The sequence below is a fragment of the Xyrauchen texanus genome, chromosome 21 (genome assembly GCF_025860055.1).
Source record: "Xyrauchen texanus isolate HMW12.3.18 chromosome 21, RBS_HiC_50CHRs, whole genome shotgun sequence".
Lineage (NCBI taxonomy): Eukaryota > Metazoa > Chordata > Actinopteri > Cypriniformes > Catostomidae > Xyrauchen > Xyrauchen texanus.
Window position 1 is genome coordinate 35,488,767 of NC_068296.1, and position 17,591 is coordinate 35,506,357.

At 37.5% G+C, this 17,591-nt stretch overlaps 2 protein-coding genes across 2 annotated transcripts in view; both read left to right on the forward strand.

The window, feature by feature from the left end:
• The first annotated feature begins 353 nt into the window (after positions 1–353).
• Positions 354–10,021, forward strand: fbxo36a (F-box protein 36a). Its single transcript, XM_052153021.1, has 4 exons — positions 354–449; positions 6,259–6,367; positions 8,350–8,522; positions 9,545–10,021. The coding sequence occupies exons 1-4, from the start codon at positions 354–356 to the stop codon at positions 9,737–9,739; spliced, it is 573 nt and encodes a 190-aa protein (XP_052008981.1). The 3' UTR covers positions 9,740–10,021.
• A 4,085-nt stretch (positions 10,022–14,106) lies between these two features.
• Positions 14,107–17,591, forward strand: part of LOC127661935 (zinc finger and BTB domain-containing protein 38-like) — a 31,474-nt gene continuing 27,989 nt past the window's right edge. Inside the window, exon 1 of the mRNA XM_052152899.1 lies at positions 14,107–14,383. The gene's annotated coding sequence lies outside the window, so the exon portion shown is untranslated. The remainder of the gene's footprint in view (positions 14,384–17,591) is intronic.

Sequence of the window (17,591 nt, forward strand, 5' to 3'; positions counted from 1 at the left end):
CAGCCAGCGAACTGGAGGCTACCAACCACCACAACGTCTGGAATGGCGTCTATTAAAGTTATTGCGAAAGAACTGTGTCAACATTAACCCTGTGCTGTAAATATAAACACGTATGTATCGCTAGTGCATCCGTAACGTACATCAGGGTTTCATTATATCAATCCGCCAGGTCGTGACCCCCCCGTTTCATTTTAAAAATGCCTTACATAATTTTTTTTTGTAAACGTTTTTCTAAAAAAAAAAAAAAAAAGGCTAATTTTATATATCTGAATACACAAACAAATGAATTTTGGTTAGATAAAAGATCGTTTTGGTCTGCCCCTGTTGTCATGGTAACCGTCAAGCGTCCAAAAATGGCGTCTCTTTTGGGTGAAGTGTTGTTTGAAGCAGACGGACAGGGTACAGCTCCCTGTAAAGACTTCTACCAGATTATTATCACACATAATGAGGTACAATGGTATTTGAAGCACAAGGAATGAGGATCTAAAGTGCAAACAGAGTTAATGTGGGGAAGTTTGTCATTTGTAAGATATCTAATGAGCAAATTGCACTGTACTAATATGATGATTTGTTGTATCAACCATAATAACAAACAGCTGCTTGTCTTTTTTTTATTTTACATAATCATGTTATAATGGAACTACATTAAACTCGTATATCTGCTACAGATTTAATTAATAATACATTTCATTTTGCAGTTTGAATTTCCCATAAAAATCACACACACACCACCTTTAGAAATTTGTATTAATCAAGGGATATTTCCTCATTATTATAATATAAAATAATATATTATATAACAATTAATATCATATTTAATTTATATATACGGAGTAGGGTTGCAACGGTATGAGATTTTCACGGTATGATAAGCGTAAATATCACGGTATCACGGCATACATTACACAATTACTTTTATCAGTGAAAACAGAAGGTTTATTTATTTATTTTAATATTTTTATTATTATTTTTGACCAAACACTTTATTATAATTGAAACTTGAAACCATTTATTTTATTGAAGTAAAAAAAATTTTTTTTAAATGTTAAAAAAGTCTCCCTTTTGAAAATAAATAAATATAAAAAATAAGAATGCTAACAGAATTATAATAAACAGAATCATAAACATGATAAAAAATATAATGTAACTATAACATGTTATATAACTAAAGCATGTTAGTTTACATGTTAGCATAGCATGTTAAATTAACTATTAAATGAAAAATAACATCAGCTGTGTGAGCTTATTAAGTAATGTCCTATTATTATTAACAGTTAACATATACTGCTCCTGTCTGTACCTTTAACTCAGTGCTTCTCAACTGATTTTACTTCAGGACAGATTTTACATTAGAAATCAAGTGGCGACCCACCATAGTAAAAACATAACCTGTATTTAATGTATCCTGGCTCGCATTTCATTTTATGTTGCATAGATTTGTTCATGGTTTTCCAGTATAAGGATATGCATAGCGTGACATTATTTTACATTATATTCTACAGGAAGTTGTCTCTCCCCCTTTCAAAAATGTAAGAGCATATTTACTTATATCAGCACATTGTTATCCCATTTGCTTCCTAATTTCAAACATAATTCAAATAGATCATACATATTACACAGAAGGAAAGGCTCCTCATTACCATGGTTAGGTCAGTGAAGCTGGTCTTAAATAATAGTAATAATAATAACAACAAATTATAGTATTTATATCAAATCTTGAAACTACAACTGCCACTGTTGATATAAAATGAGGTCTAATAGATTCTACCTTTAGATTATTTCATATGAAACTATAACATTTTGTCAAAATATAACAGTTACTTTTACTCATGTAAAATCATGGAACAAATTTGTAAAGGTGATGGTGTGTAATTATTATTTTTAATTTTTTGGCGCATAGCACAGTGTTGCTCTTAAGCTTCTCAGTGCTGATTTGCATGTCAGGGCTGCCTACTGTTTGAGAGGTTTGACTTGACTTCCTCCGTAATGCTTTAAATTCGAAAAGTCTCACTAGAATTGAAATTGGTCACATCAGTTTTGATGTCTGCGTTCCGCAATATCAAGGGAAGCCCAGTTGTTGCACGCACCCGCCAGAGAAAAGAGCAGATGGTGATTGCGAGCTGGTTCTGTTAGACTCATGTGAAAGTGCAGATGAGAGCCTTTAGCTGATTGCGAGATTATCATTAAATCTGTCTCGGCAGTCCTAAATAGGCTATCACTTGGAGCGGCCTCCAAAATATCTTCAACGGGAGAACCCTGGCATTGTTCTTTCCCTGCTGTCCATGACCCAGCCCAAATAGACTAGTTGAGAAACACTGCTTTAACTAACACACACACTCACATGCATGTGTGTGTGTAAGACGCAAGTTAACGAGTCTGACAGGCAGATAAGGAGGAAAGGAGATGCACATGTGCATGTGAGATTCTCCGTCCGGTTGCAGTTTTTTCTCAATACCGTAGATAAGAAAATGTACATGGTATGATAACCATACATTTTCATACCTTGTATACTGTGAAACCGGTATACCGCTGCAACCCTATACAGAGTGCAACAAAATGACATCACTGTGATACCATTGTGAGCAACAACTTGCTACAAATAAATAAATAAGTAAATAGTTTAACTAAGCTTTCAATGGCAGAAAACAGAGACGTCATTATTTTTTGTTTTGTGTACAAAAAGTCGTACATGTCAGGAATGACGCAGACCCAAAAGCTGGATGCTAAACTCAAACGGTTTATTTTAACCACAAAACAAAAAAGCGTGGCTGAGCACCCTTGGCTTGGAGGCAGTGGTGGGCATAGCGCCAGGGCGAATTCAATTGCAGAGTCTCCGGGGTCTGGGGGAAAACAAAGGTAAGGCACAACAATTGGGCTGGAACCAGAGAGAAACAAGGCATTATGGGAAGGAATGACAGATCCAATAGAGGGAGGGGAGTTAGATTGCAGGTAAGAGAAAAAGAAAAGGCAAAAATTCTCCTCAAATAAAGACGAACTACTTACAAGACTGACAGACTGGTAATATAAGCAACAGACTGAGGTGGCTAGAGAGTGAGCAGTAGTAACTAACAATCCTTCCAACCAGTGACGCCTAGGTGGACACAATGTACCTCAAGAACTAAATGACTGTGCATGGAACGCACACTTCTCCGCCTTTTACAAATAAACGACTTTTGAGAAGACGATGCAGCACTCGCCAGATGTGCTCTATGTGTGCTTGGAGAGTTCTGAAGAAGATCAGAATGTCATCCAAGTACACAAACTGATTAACCATAATGCGGAGCACATCATTGACGAGTGCCTGGAAGATGGCAGGGCACTGGTTAATCCAAAAGGCATAACCCTGTATTCTAAGTGCCCTGAGGGAGTATAGAATGCCGTTTTCCACTCATCCCCCTGCCTCATCCTCACCAAGTGGTAGTCATTGCGGAGATCTGACTTCTTGAAGACGGTCACACCCTGCAACAGCTCGAAGACTGAGGATATCAATGGCAAGGGATACCTGTTTTTAATATTAGTCATTACGCACCCGGTAATCGATGCAAGGGTGCAAGGAAACGTCCTTGTTCTCCATGAAGAAAACCCTGCAAGGGTAGATGAAACTGGCTGCAATCGACTCACTTATGTACTTGACCATGGCCTCCCGTTCAGGAGGCATCAGGGAGTAGAGCCATCCTCGAGGAGGAGAAGAGCCCGGGAGGAGATCAATGGCACAGTCGTATGGGCGGTGCGAAAGAAGATATGTGGCTTGGGACAGACTGAACACTGCCCCCAGGTCATGGTACACTACGGGAACTCTGGACAGATCGATCGGATCTGCCTTTAACACAGAAATAGATGGAGAAACAGGAGAGGAAGCGGAGCCCAAGCGGTCACCCTAAAACAACAAGAGATCAGGGGGACCATAGCAGTTAAAAAACAATGCTCTCCCTATGATTCCCAGAAATAACCAGACTCACCTGGGCCATGGCTTGAGTGATAGTAAACAGCAACGCCCCAGTGAGGGAGTGAATGGGGATAGGAGGGTCCACAGGAAGCACTAGAATACCCTAATGGGCTGCCATGTCCGGGTCCATTAAATTCCCTTCAGCCCCTGAGTCGATGAGCACCCAGATGGAGAGAGATGAATTTCCCCAGGACATGATAGCAGGGAGGCTGGAATGAGAATCAGAGGTTTACTGGTGAGGGTTGGCTTTTCACAACCCATTTGGCCAACATACCCATACAGACGAACTAGGGGCCTCTGAACAGAGATTTCGAGATGGGAGTGGCGGGCAGTGGTGGCAGGCAGAGGTGGCGTGCAGCGGCGGTGGGCAGCGGCGGCGGCAACAGAGACTGATCCTCTGGTTGACCGTGATGGCAAGAATGATGAGGGCATCAAGACCCTGAGGCAGGTCCAACAAGTAGATCTCATCCAGAACCCTCTCAGACAGGCCATGAAGAAAGCGGGCTCACAGGGCTTCTTCGTTCCAGCGACAGGACGCTGCCAAGGTGCGGAACTCGATGGCATAGTTGGAAACTGATTTATCAACTTGAGGCAGACTAGACAGCAACCGGTTCGCCTTGCTCCCCTCAGCCGACTGGTTAAAACACCTTGCAAAGCTTGGCTGCAAATGTCAGGAATGAGGTGCAGCACTGTTGCTCGCTATCCCAGGTGGCAATGCCTCAGTCGTGGGCTCGGCTGGTTAGGAGAGTTATTATGAATACCCTGGCTCTTTCAGTGGGATATGAAGAGGGCTGCAGAGACAGAACCAGCAAACACTGGGACAGAAAGTAACAGGGTCCCTGTTGGAAGGGGCGGGTGGATTGAGACGTGGCTCCCTGGTAGCGGTGGCTGGGGATGCACCACCCTGCGGCTCTGGTGTGGGAGGTTGTGGGAGTAGCGAAGTTGGTGAATTAGGACTGAGAGCTCCGTTAACTGGGCAGTGATCACCTCCAGCGCCCGTTTGGATGCTGAAAGTTGTTCAGCATGACTCTCCAAGAGCGCACCTTGTTGCGAGGGTTGCTCTCAGATTATCAGTTATCATCCGCTGGGTCCATTCTAGATTGACTCTCAGGAATGATGTGGACCCAAAAGCTGGATGCTAAACTCAAACACTTTTAACAAAAAACCAAAGGAGCAGTCCAGATGTGGCTGAGCACCCTTGGCTTGGAGGCAGTGGTGGGCACAGCGCAGTGCCGGGTTGAGTTCAGCTGCCGAGTCTCCGGGGTCTGGGGGAAACAGAGGGGAGTGGAGTTAGGTTGCAGGTAAGAGAAAAAGAACGGCAAAAATTCTCCTCAACTGAAGACAAACTACTAACAAACAGTCTGACAGACTAGTAATATAAGCAACAGACTGAGAGGGCTAGAGAGTGAGCAGTATTAACTTAGAACCATACAAGAGGAGAAATATAAAGCACAAACAAACAAACAAGCATCAGGTGAGAGCAATAACAGCCGCAACCGTGTGGAAATTGCTCTCGAAAGCGACAGGTGTGAACTGTCAGAACCCCCACCACACACCCACACACACACAACAAAACACGTGACAAGCCATGTGGCACTGTCAAAACCGGCACTAAGCATGCACAAATAACAACACACGTGGCGAACCACGTGGCTTCGCCAGCAAGAGTGAAATGCTACCAAGACCTAATCCCGACTGTAGAAGTACGCCAACGAACTAACCATGAACAATAATTTTACAGCATTTATTAATCTTGGATAATGTTAATTTCAAAATATAGCAATACATTTTTAATATTTAAGTTATATTAGTTAACATTAGTTAATGCACTATGAACTAACATTAACTGAACAATGAACAATTGTATTTTTTTAACTAAAATTAATAAAGATTAATAAGTGCTATAAAAAATGTTGTTCATTGGCTGCATTAACTAACATTAACAAATGGAACCTTACCTTATATATATACACACACACACACACACACACACACACACACACACACATACACACAATATATACTGTATTTATTCACTTTCATTTAATGGATCAGGTGAAAGAACATTTCCCAGAATAACATTATCTGTATTGAATTTATTTGAATTGCAATTCAGTAAATTATTCTCTCTGTCAACATCATGCAGGGGGTTTCAATTGAAACATTAGTTGAAAAGGAAACAAATTACTTAATTCAGAATTTCATCAAATCCTCAACCATATACATTTTGTTTATTCCTAGACACAGCTTTTTACTATAGCTTGCATAGTAAGTTAGTTAGTCATATTTTCATAACTCTTTATGACCAACAGGTTATATGGAGGTGGTGGAAGATTTCAATTCGGTCTGAATTCAGAGGGACACCACCTGGAGAGATAAAACAGTCCTACAATGACTTTTTGCAGGATGACAGATTGCAGGGTAAGAAAAGATCCAGTTAGTCTGCAGCTTTGCATTCCAACATGTGATTTAAAGTATTTAAAATGACTTGCATATATTTTTCCATGAAAAATATATATATAGAAATTCATATATATACAGTATATATATATATATATACACACAGTATTATCCTACACACACTACCGGTCAAAAGTTTTGAAACACATACTCATTCTTTATTATAATTTTTTTTCACATTTTAGAATAATAGTAAAGTCCTCAAAACTATGGAATAACATAAATGTAACTATGGGAATTATTTTGTGACAAAAAGATTATCCAAAATAAATCCAAAACTGTGTTTTATTTTAACATCTTCAAATTAGAAGCAAATTCTTGAGATTTCACCCTGTGATGCTTTTTAAACAGTATTGAAGGAGTTTCCATCTATATTGGGCACTTATTGGCTGCTTTTCTTTATTATTTGGTCCAAGTTATCCGTTTCAAAAACTTTTTTGTTTTTTTATAATGTTTTATAATGAAATAAATTAATATGGTGGCACAATTATATTTTTGTCTGCAAAACTAATTTCAAACATTTAAGTATATGCCTTCAGATCATTATTAAGGTATTACGATCATGAGAAACATTTCAGTCAAGTGTTTCAAAAGTGTATATATATATATATATATATATATATATATATATATATATATATATATATATATATATATATATATATATATACACACACTCACCTAAAGGATTATTAGGAACACCTGTTCAATTTCTCATTAATGCAATTATCTAATCAACCAATCACATGGCAGTTGCTTCAATGCGTTTAGGGGTGTGGTCCTGGTCAAGACAATCTCCTGAACTCCAAACTGAATGTCAGAATGGGAAAGAAAGGTGATTTAAGCAATTTTGAGCGTGGCATGGTTGTTGGTGCCAGACGGGCCAGTCTGAGTATTTCACAATCTGCTCAGTTACTGGGATTTTCACGCACAACCATTTCTAGGGTTTACAAAGAATGGTGTGAAAAGGGAAAAACATCCAGTATGCGGCAGTCCTGTGGGCGAAAATGCCTTGTTGATGCTAGAGGTCAGAGGAGAATGGGCCGACTGATTCAAGCTGATAGAAGAGCAACTTTGCCTGAAATAACCACTTGTTACAACCGAGGTATGCAGCAAAGCATTTGTGAAACCACAACATGCACAACCTTGAGGCGGATGGGCTACAACAGCAGAAGACCCCACCGGGTACCACTCATCTCCACTACAAATAGGAAAAAGAGGCTACAATTTGCAAGAGCTCACCAAAATTGGACAGTTGAAGACTGGAAAAATGTTGCCTGGTCTGATGAGTCTCGATTTCTGTTGAGACATTCAGATGGTAGAGTCAGAATTTGGCGTAAACAGAATGAGAACATGGATCCATCATGCCTTGTTACCACTGTGCAGGCTGGTGGTGGTGGTGTAATGGTGTTTCTTGGCACACTTTAGGCCCCTTAGTGCCAATTGGGCATCGTTTAAATGCCACGGCCTACCTGAGCATTGTTTGTGACCATGTCCATCCCTTTATGGCCACCATGTACCCATCCTCTGATGGCTACTTCCAGCAGGATAATGCACCATGTCACAAAGCTCGAATCATTTCAAATTGGTTTCTTGAACATGACAATGAGTTCACTGTACTAAAATGGCCCCCACAGTCACCAGATCTCAACCCAATAGAGCATCTTTGGGATGTGGTGGAACGGGAGCTTCGTGCCCTGGATGTGCATCCCACAAATCTCCATCAACTGCAAGATGCTATCCTATCAATATGGGCCAACATTTCTAAAGAATGCTTTCAGCACCTTGTTGAATCAATGCCACGTAGAATTAAGGCAGTTCTGAAGGCGAAAGGGGGTTAAACACAGTATTAGTATGGTGTTCCTAATAATCCTTTAGGTGAGTGTATATACAAACTGTATATATGATAGATACATGTATATTCACGTTTTTCATGATTTTAGAGCAGGTAGGTGTGGTGTTTGGTCCCAGGACTCTGGAATACATTTTGGCTCTGTGCCAAGGACATATTAACTACCTAGATCGTTTACCTGACCAGCTGCTCCTTAAGACCCTTTCCTACTTGTCCTGGCCTGACACTGGCCACCTCAGCCAAACCTCAAGCAGGTTTAGGAAGGTTAGAACAATACCTGGCCCCTTTTCCTGTCCATTTTGAGTGAAGGACAACTGCATGTTACCCAGATCATGTTTATGTAAATGCTGTTTCAAAAACAGTGTATGAATGTTGTGATATATTCACAATTATAAAATGTTGTATTATTAGTGGTGCTTGCTAATGTAAGCAACGCAATAACTATTGCTCTAACTTAAAGGGATTGTTCACGTAAAAATGAAAATTCTTTCATCATTTACTCACCATCATGCCATCCCAAGATGTGTATGACTTTCTTCTGCTGAACACAAATAAAGATTTTTAGAAGAATATTTCAGATCTGTAGGTCTATGCAATGCAAGTGAATGGGTGTCAACATTTTGAAGCACCAAAAAGCACATGAAGGCAGCATAAAGTAATTCATATGACTGCGGTGGTTAAATACATATTTTCAGAAGTGATTTGATAGGTGTGGGTCCTTTTTTACTATAAATTCTCCTCCCAGCGCAGTAGGTGGCGATGTGCACAAAGAATGCAAATCGCCAAAAACAAAAAGAAGAACAATGTGAGAGTGGATATTTATAGTAAAAACGGACTTAAATGTTGATCTGTTCTCACCCACACTTATAATATCACTTCTCAAGATGTGGATTTAACCACTGGAATCATATGGATTATGTTTATGCTGCCTTTATGTGATTTTTAGAGTTTCAAAGTTCTAGCCACCATTTACTTGTATTGTATGGACCTACAGAGCTGAAATATTCTTCTAAACATCTTTGTTTGTGTTCAGCAGAAGAAAGAAAGCCATACACTTCTGGTATGGCATGAGGGTGAGTAAATAATGAGAGAATTTTCAATTTAGGGTGAACTATTCCTTTAAGGTTACTTTAATAGAGTGCTATATGCTTACTCAACACAAGTGAGCACTGTTCCTCTTACATTTGTACACTGTTTTGTCCCAATAGTGAATGATTATTCTTTATAATTGTCCAGCTTGCTTTACAAGTGTATTTATATTAATATGTGTGTATTTATGTGTGCAGCTGTGTAACTCAGAGGATTTCTGGAAGCAGATGATCCTGAGACATTGTGACATGATAACAGAAGACATGGAGATGCTGGCGAAGGGCATGGGCTGGAAGAACATCTTCTTCAAGTTTTACTGTAATGAAGAAGAGCATGGCAGCACTGCCCATCCCGCAGAAGAAGACAAACCCAGTACTGCTACATCTCCATGAACAAATAAATACAGTTCATTCTCAAAGAATCAAGACAATCAGTATTCATTCATTTATCTATTTCTGAGGCTTTTCTTGTTTGCAACTTCACTACATTGATTCAATTGAAATTCACTCATAATCTTGAGTGCTATAATGCCAATGTTGTGTGTGTGTGTGTGTGTGTGTGTGTGTGTGTGTGTGTGTGTGTGTGTGTGTGTGTGAGCGTGTATTTATCACTTTGTGGGGACCAAATGTCCCCATAAGGATAGTAAAACCAAATATTTTTGACCTTGTGGGGACATTTTGTCGGTCCCCATGAGGAAAACAGCTTATAAATCATACTAAATTATGTTTTTTGAAAATGTAAAAATGCAGAACGTTTTCTGTGAGGGTTAGGTTTAGGGGTAGGGTTAGGTTTAGGGGATAGAATATAAAGTTTGTACAGTATAAAACCCATTATGTCTATGGAAAGTCCCCATAAAACATGGAAACACAACTGTGTGTGTGTGTGTGTGTGTGTGTGTGTGTGTGTGTGTTTTAAACCAATGCCTCCCGAAGACTAAGAATGGCAAGATTCAGTTTTAATTTTGATTTTATCTTTACAAAATGTATAAGTATACATTTCATATTTACTATTCGTGTTTCTATGGCACTCACTAGACTGATATGGGGCTTTACACATTTTAAAAAAAAAATCTTATTCAGCGTAGATTTCCATACATATTGTATTTTATACAAATTATATTTGTTATATATTGTATATATTTATAAAAAAAAATAGTCCGCATAAAATCACACTCATACGTCATCATTCTGCGCATTTGTCCAAAACTAAAAGCTCGTCTGTCCTTTAGTGGTGACAATTCTGTACTGCTTTTGATCTTCATGGCTGCAATGTGGAGACTGAACAGCAGATGACGCAACGAAACAAGTTAATAAAGCAGTGAACGTTCAAAAAGCACCACAACATGCCTGCATGGCCAGTCAAAATCAAATTTCCTCATACAGTCACATAATTTGAACAAAAAGTATGCCTTAAACGCCTTATTTTCAGGTAAGTGTTTTAGAAATAAGGATATTATTTTAGACAAATTCTTGAGGAATAGTTTATCTTTTTTACACGTAGCAGAAAACATCTTTTGTTTCGTCTCAAAGATGAGGGAATGATTTTTACGAATATTTTACTATACGGGAGACCGCGGCTAGTAGTAATGGTAGAATAGGCTTAAGTTAATTTAAAAGTCTACATAAAACAGGACCGTTGTCATGGCTAAATTAAAGCTATTGACAATTTCCAACATTATTGCCCCTGCAAAACAGAGTAAGTTTAATAGACGTTGACCACTCCACGGCATGTTTTCACACTATACGGGACAAGATGTGACAAAGGCAAATTGCTGTTTTTAGACACTGTTTTGCGAAGAATATCTTTGTTTGATCCTGTATAAAGTAAAAGAAGAAGCGGAAGAAGCCTTCCAAAACATATGTATATTTTAAATATATTATAGTCTATTTAATGTATTTTCTGCTAAATGTAAACAATAACGCAATTATATATATATATAAACCTGTGTCCTGAGCACAGATCAGCCTTTCAGTTAAAATCTACCATCATTATATAGGTGTCCCTTGCCTCAATGTATGCAGAAATTGTTTTATTATGTTGACTTTGTTATCCAAGAATAGCAAAAATAAAAGTTTGTAATTTTAGTTTAAAGGACAGAATTGACTAAACAATAATCACATTTTAGGCAGTTAAATTATTTCAAAATTACTTATAAAAAGTAACAAGTATTTGTGTATTGGACTATAAAACCTTGATATTTACTGAGATACAGCCTATGTGACAACTTCCCCAGTGTGACAACTAGCCCCACTTTCCCCTACTAAAAGCTAAAATGACTAATAAGGGAAAGTCAAGATGACCACGTGCAACAGTATAACAATCTGGTCCCTAGATATGGCTCGTGTCCCTGTCTTTGGGTTTCAGATTACTAAAAAGATTAGAAAAGTAATAGCCTACCTTTATCGCAAGCCCTTTTGACATTTAATCATGTACAGTATATGAATTATAGAGATCTACAATTCAATTTTCACTAAAATGCACATTATTGATATCAGCAATGCAATTACTTCTTGAAAATGTGTGAAAAAGCTCATTTTTGGTAGATCAGTAATTACATATGTGCTACTAAAAAACGTTTACAGAAACACATTTACATTTATGCATGTGGCCGACACTTTTATCCAAAGCAACTTACATGTGCATTCAAAGCATACGTTTGTATCAGTTTGTGTGTTCTCTGGGAATCGAGCCCATTGCTAGCACCATGCTCTACCTGTTCAAAACTAAATGACTGATAACTGTAACTGCATTTTCACTTGTAGAATTTCACAATGATCTGTAATTCACTCATTTAAAACCTTCCACAGATATCTTACTATTTGAACTTCCAGTTTCACATATCAGCTGTGTACTTTCTAGGAAAAACTGATAATGTTTTATATCAATAATTACATTGTTACTTGAGCAAATACCCATTTGTGATATTAAACTGAATTACAACTACTAAACATTTGAATTTTTGATATCATGGTTTTCACTTGTGGTAATGTTAATTTCAGATGAATGAAAGAGTAATTAAGGTATCGTAAAAGGCCTTCTTACTAGTTACAATCACATGCCAGATATACAAAATGAACATTGCTACTAATAAAACCAAATCTGTAATTGCATTTCGAACAGGAGTGAATGTCAAATTGTTATTCAGTTACAGATATTAGTCATTAAGTTATTTACTAGTTGATATCAAGAATGGGTATTTCCACAAGTAATGACATCATTTTTTATATGAAGAATTACTATTTTTACTAGTGCAAACTTAATAACTGATATCAATAATTAGCATTTGCACTAGTAGACTGTCTTGTTGTTTCAACTTAAAAAATTAAGTGCCATGAAACTGGGATAGTTCACCCAAAAATGGAAATTCTCTCATCAATTACTCACCATCATGCCATCCCAGATGTGTATGACTTTCTTTCTTCTGCTGAACACAAATTAAGATTTTTAAAAGAATATTTCAGCTCTGTAGGTCCATACAATGCAAGTGAATGGTGACCAGAATTTTAAAGCTTCAAAAAGCACTGACAATCATAGTTAAAGTCATCCATACGACTCCAGTGGTTAAATGCATGTCTTCTAAAGTGAAATAATCGCTTTGGGTGAGAAACAGATCAATATTTAAGTCCTTTTCACTATAATTGTTTACTTCTGGTCGCTCTCTGATGCCTGTCCACAACGGGACCCAGTTCCCTCTGCCTCTTGCATGACGTAAGCACGTTGGAATGTTCATGCGAGAACTGACACGATACAACCAGAAGTGCAGCTCGATTTGTTTACAAGAGAACGCTGCTCATAAGCTTCATTGGTTTTGCTTTCCTTTGAACATGCCAGCACGCTTACGTCATGTGAGAGGCAGAGGGAACCGAGTCCCGTTCTGCACAGGCATCGGAGAGTGATCAGAAGTAAACAATTATAGTGAAAAGGACTTAAATATTGAACTGTGTCATGACATGAATTTATTCACTGCAGATTACTTTTATGCTGACTTAATGTAGTTTTTGGAGTGCTAATCACCATCCAGTTGTATTGTATGGACCTACAAAGCAGAGATATTCTTCTAAAAATCTTCATTTGTGTTCTGCAGAAGAAAGTCATACACATCTTGGGATGAAAAGAAGGTTAGTAAATGACGAGGGAATTAAATCAATATAACTTGACTTTCTTAGTTCAATCAACTTCAGTCTAATTCAATTCAAATTGAATATAAAAGTTCAATTACTTTTATTATCATGTAATAGTACTGATGGTAACCATAGGAATAGTTAGGGTTATCCCATTGTCAGAAATGAACAGCCAATTGATTAAAAATTACCAATTGATTATCAAAGCCCTAAGTCTGATTATATTCAGATATAAGCTTGTCAAGGAGAAATATGCGAGCCTCGTCACTTAACACGCAAATCACAATGATGCACACACAATGCAGGATGAGTTACATGTAGAAGTTAAATACTCAGTGTCAGTGGTTTGTTCCCTAACTCCCTAAATCTAAAGATGAGCAATAGTAAAAGTGATGTTTGCCTTAGCAGATCCCACTAATAACAGAATGGCAAAAATTAATAGACAGAGAGCAAGAGAGAGAGAGAGAGCAGAGAGAGAGAGAGAGAGAGAGAGAGAGAGAAAATGATCCGACTTTGGCCCAGACAGTGTTCAATCAACATTTTCCAGAGCAGCGTTGCTTCTCCCTCCCTTTGTCAACTCCTCCCTCCCTCCCTCCCTATCTCTCTCTCTCTCTCTGGATCATGACGCAGCAGTGACAGAGTCCTGGGCATGCATTGCTGGGCTGAGAGAGTAAACAGAGAGGCGCTGCTTTAGCTGGCCCTGACACTTACATTCACGAGAGCACCACAAAGGATGTCCTGGCGAGAGAAATCAGCTGATCAAGCCCTGAAGGAGAAACAGTGCTGCTGACTCTCTGTTATTCTCTCTCTATCTCTAGCTCTCTTCTTTGCAATGGCAGAACAGACTGATCTCGCCACGGCCCAGACTGTTTACATCTACAACTGCTCACATATGGACGAGGAGGACTAGATCAGGTATATAACTGAAGGGAGCATGGGAGGAGTGACCTCACTTCAAACTTTCTCTTGTGCCACTCATTCGCTGTTTTTGACTCACTCTGCTAATCATACAGAGAGATTGTGCACGGTTGTCCTGCAGTGCTGATTAAAAAAGGTTGCAAAGTTTTCCGCTGTGGGAATAGTGAGCGATCAAGTGGTCAGGAGATAGATGAATGTTTGTTTCTGAGTGCAAGCTTGTTTTGAGTATATACTGTAGGAATCCAGATGCACGTTCCAGAGCCAGTCTTTTACTTTAGGATTTTTGTGTGTGTGTTTTACTTGATGATGTTCCAATAAAGGCGGGTCTTGCTATAAGAATAACCAAACAACTTGAAACAGTTCGTGCACCCAAATCTGAAAATTATTTCATTGTTTACTCACCCTCATGTTGGATAAATCCATATGACTTTCTTTCTTTGATGGAACACAAAAGGAGGCAGAATGTTAGGGACTGATAGCCTTAGTCACCATTCACTTTCATTGCATCTTTTTCCATACAATGAAAGTGAATGGTGACTGAGGATGTCATTCTGCACAACATCTCCTTTTGTGAGATAGAAAGTCATATAGGTTTGGAACAACATGAGGGTGAGAAAATAATGAATGTTAACTGTCCCTTTAATGTAAACAACAAATATAAAATAAAATGTAATCTGCACTGTGAACACATTTTTTTATATCACTGTGGAACTTATAACTAGTGTTGGGTTAGTTACATAAAAATAGTAATCCACTATGAATTACTAATAATTTCTCTACAATTTTAATAAGATTACTTTAATAATTCATTTTATTAAAAAGTAATCACATTACTAATTAAGTTACTTTCTAAAACACTTCCACTCTACAAATTCAAAATAATTTCTATATTTCTTTGTTGTTCATTTTTACACACAAGTCATACACTCAGCACCTCACATTTCCCCTTCACAATGACTCGTTACGGGGCCATAATTCATGTATTCTACATAAATAATATATCAGAAATAAGCATAACACTATAATGTCATTAAAAGTAATTAATTGAAAGAATTCATTTAAAACATGAATTATGTTCATATGTACATTTATTTGTGTTTCTTGGACAGCTGAAGAGTCACTAATGAGTCATTGTAATGCAGAAACGTGTGGTGCGGAGTGTTTGACTTGCTTGAGACAATTAATATTTTGAATTTGTTGAGTGTAAAAACAAATTTTTGTTTAAAGTTTTAGAAAGTAACTGAAAAGTAATGTAATTAGTAATGTGATTACATTTTATAACTAATTATAATTTTGTAGTGGATTACATTTTTGAGTAACTTACCAAACACCGTTCATGGTTAGTTTATTTTTGTTCATAATGCATTAAATAATGTTAACATATACAACTTTCAGGCTAATTAAAAAAATGTAATAATATATGTAGACATTAACATTATACAAGTGCTGAAAAAGTATGTTCATTGTTAATTCATGTTAATGAATGTAACCTTAATGTAAAGTATAACGAATAAGAAATATTTACAATTCTGCACTATTTTTAGATCACCAATCAAATGTATTTATGATATTTAGCATGTTAACATGACCTGTTCTTTACCCATTAACTAACAAAAGGTCTGGGCCCATATTCACAAAGATTTTCATATTACCACTAGGAGTTCTCCAAAGAGTTCCTAGCTAGATAAAAAAAAAAGAAGCTAAGAGCAAGTTTTAGTAAGGAAATCTTAAGATTAGAGTAAGGTGGAATTGACCTCTTTGCTATGGATGACATCACATTTTATTATTGAGCTCTTTTAAATCGCCCTCAATGATTGGTAGACAGGGAACTGCTATTTGTCAGCTAAAACAGATGACAATAGGTAGATAGATAGACAGACAGACAGAGAGATGGATGGATAGATAGATAGGCAGACAGACAGAGAGATGGATGGATAGATAGACAGACAGACAGACGGACAAATAGATAGATAGACAGACAGATAGATAGATATTTTTTTCTGTTGCTCAACATTTCTTCATCCTGTGTTGATGTAATGAAACGAGCGTGCATCCCGTCAACAGCATCAAAACACCGGGTAGCCCTGCGATTGCCGTGATTCTCCGTGAATGCCCACTTTTTACTCCGTAGCGAGCACACATCCACAGGAAAACACTATGAATTGTCGGACAATGTGCGGTCTGGTCCGGAGAGGGCATAGGCCTATTATATATAGTTTGATAGATGATTCTGCTGATGGATGCCAGACATTTGCAGTTCATCCATACTTCACAGTTTATCTCCAGTGCAATTAGGTTGTTTGGTTTGTGGGAGAGGTAACTGCATCTTTAATGAAGTTTACAATAATAAAAACACCCTCGTGATTCAGACAATACCGTTTTAAATGTCAGTGTCAACATTATAATATTACAAAATTGTATTATTAAACTACATTGGCTCAACTGTGATTCAGACGATACCTTTTAAAAGGCAAATGTCATAATAATATCATAATATATTGTTTTTAATGTGGATTGACACAGCAGCCATGTGTCAGATCATTTGTGAGTAACTCAGGTCCCCAGGAAGACTTCTAAGCTGTCGTGGGTTTAGGAGCTACTTTTAGTGTTATAATGGTTAGAATTACTCTTTTTCTTTTTTTTTAACACAATTTTTATTGTACAGACAAAAAAAAAAAAAAGTACATTAAATCACTAAAGAGACAAGCATAGAAGAGAAAACATTGTCTGCACTTTTATCTTTTAACTAATTAAGAAAAAGAAAAAGAAAAGAAAAAAACAAAATAACCAACACCCCAAACCCCTCCCCCACCCATATATATATATATATATATATATATATATATATATATATATATATATATATATATATATATATATATACACATACATATACATACACACAAATACACATATATACACACAGAAGGAAAAAAAACAAAAACCCTTGTACACCCATGATATAGTTAGTCACAATCTAGTGAGGATACAGAGTCGTAAAGATTTAAAATAGGGTTCCATATTTTATAAAATTTATCAGTTGAGCCCCGAGTTGAATATTTCAATTTTTCAAGTGAAAGGAATGACATCAGATCCTTTAACCAAGGGGTAGTTGGAGGGGGGGTTGGACACTTCCAATGCAACAAAATGCACCTTCTAGCAATAAGAGAAGCAAAAGCAATAACCTCTGCTTTCTGTCTCGTGA

Excerpts from the sequence above, each read along its gene's own strand:
- fbxo36a (XM_052153021.1), top strand. The coding sequence starts at position 354 with ATGGCGTCTCTTTTGGGTGAAGTGTTGTTTGAAGCAGACGGACAGGGT. Across the intron at positions 450-6,258 it reads TTATTATCACACATAATGAG|GTTATATGGAGGTGGTGGAA; the intron begins GTACAATGGTAT and ends TATGACCAACAG. Across the intron at positions 8,523-9,544 it reads CCTCAAGCAGGTTTAGGAAG|CTGTGTAACTCAGAGGATTT; the intron begins GTTAGAACAATA and ends TTATGTGTGCAG.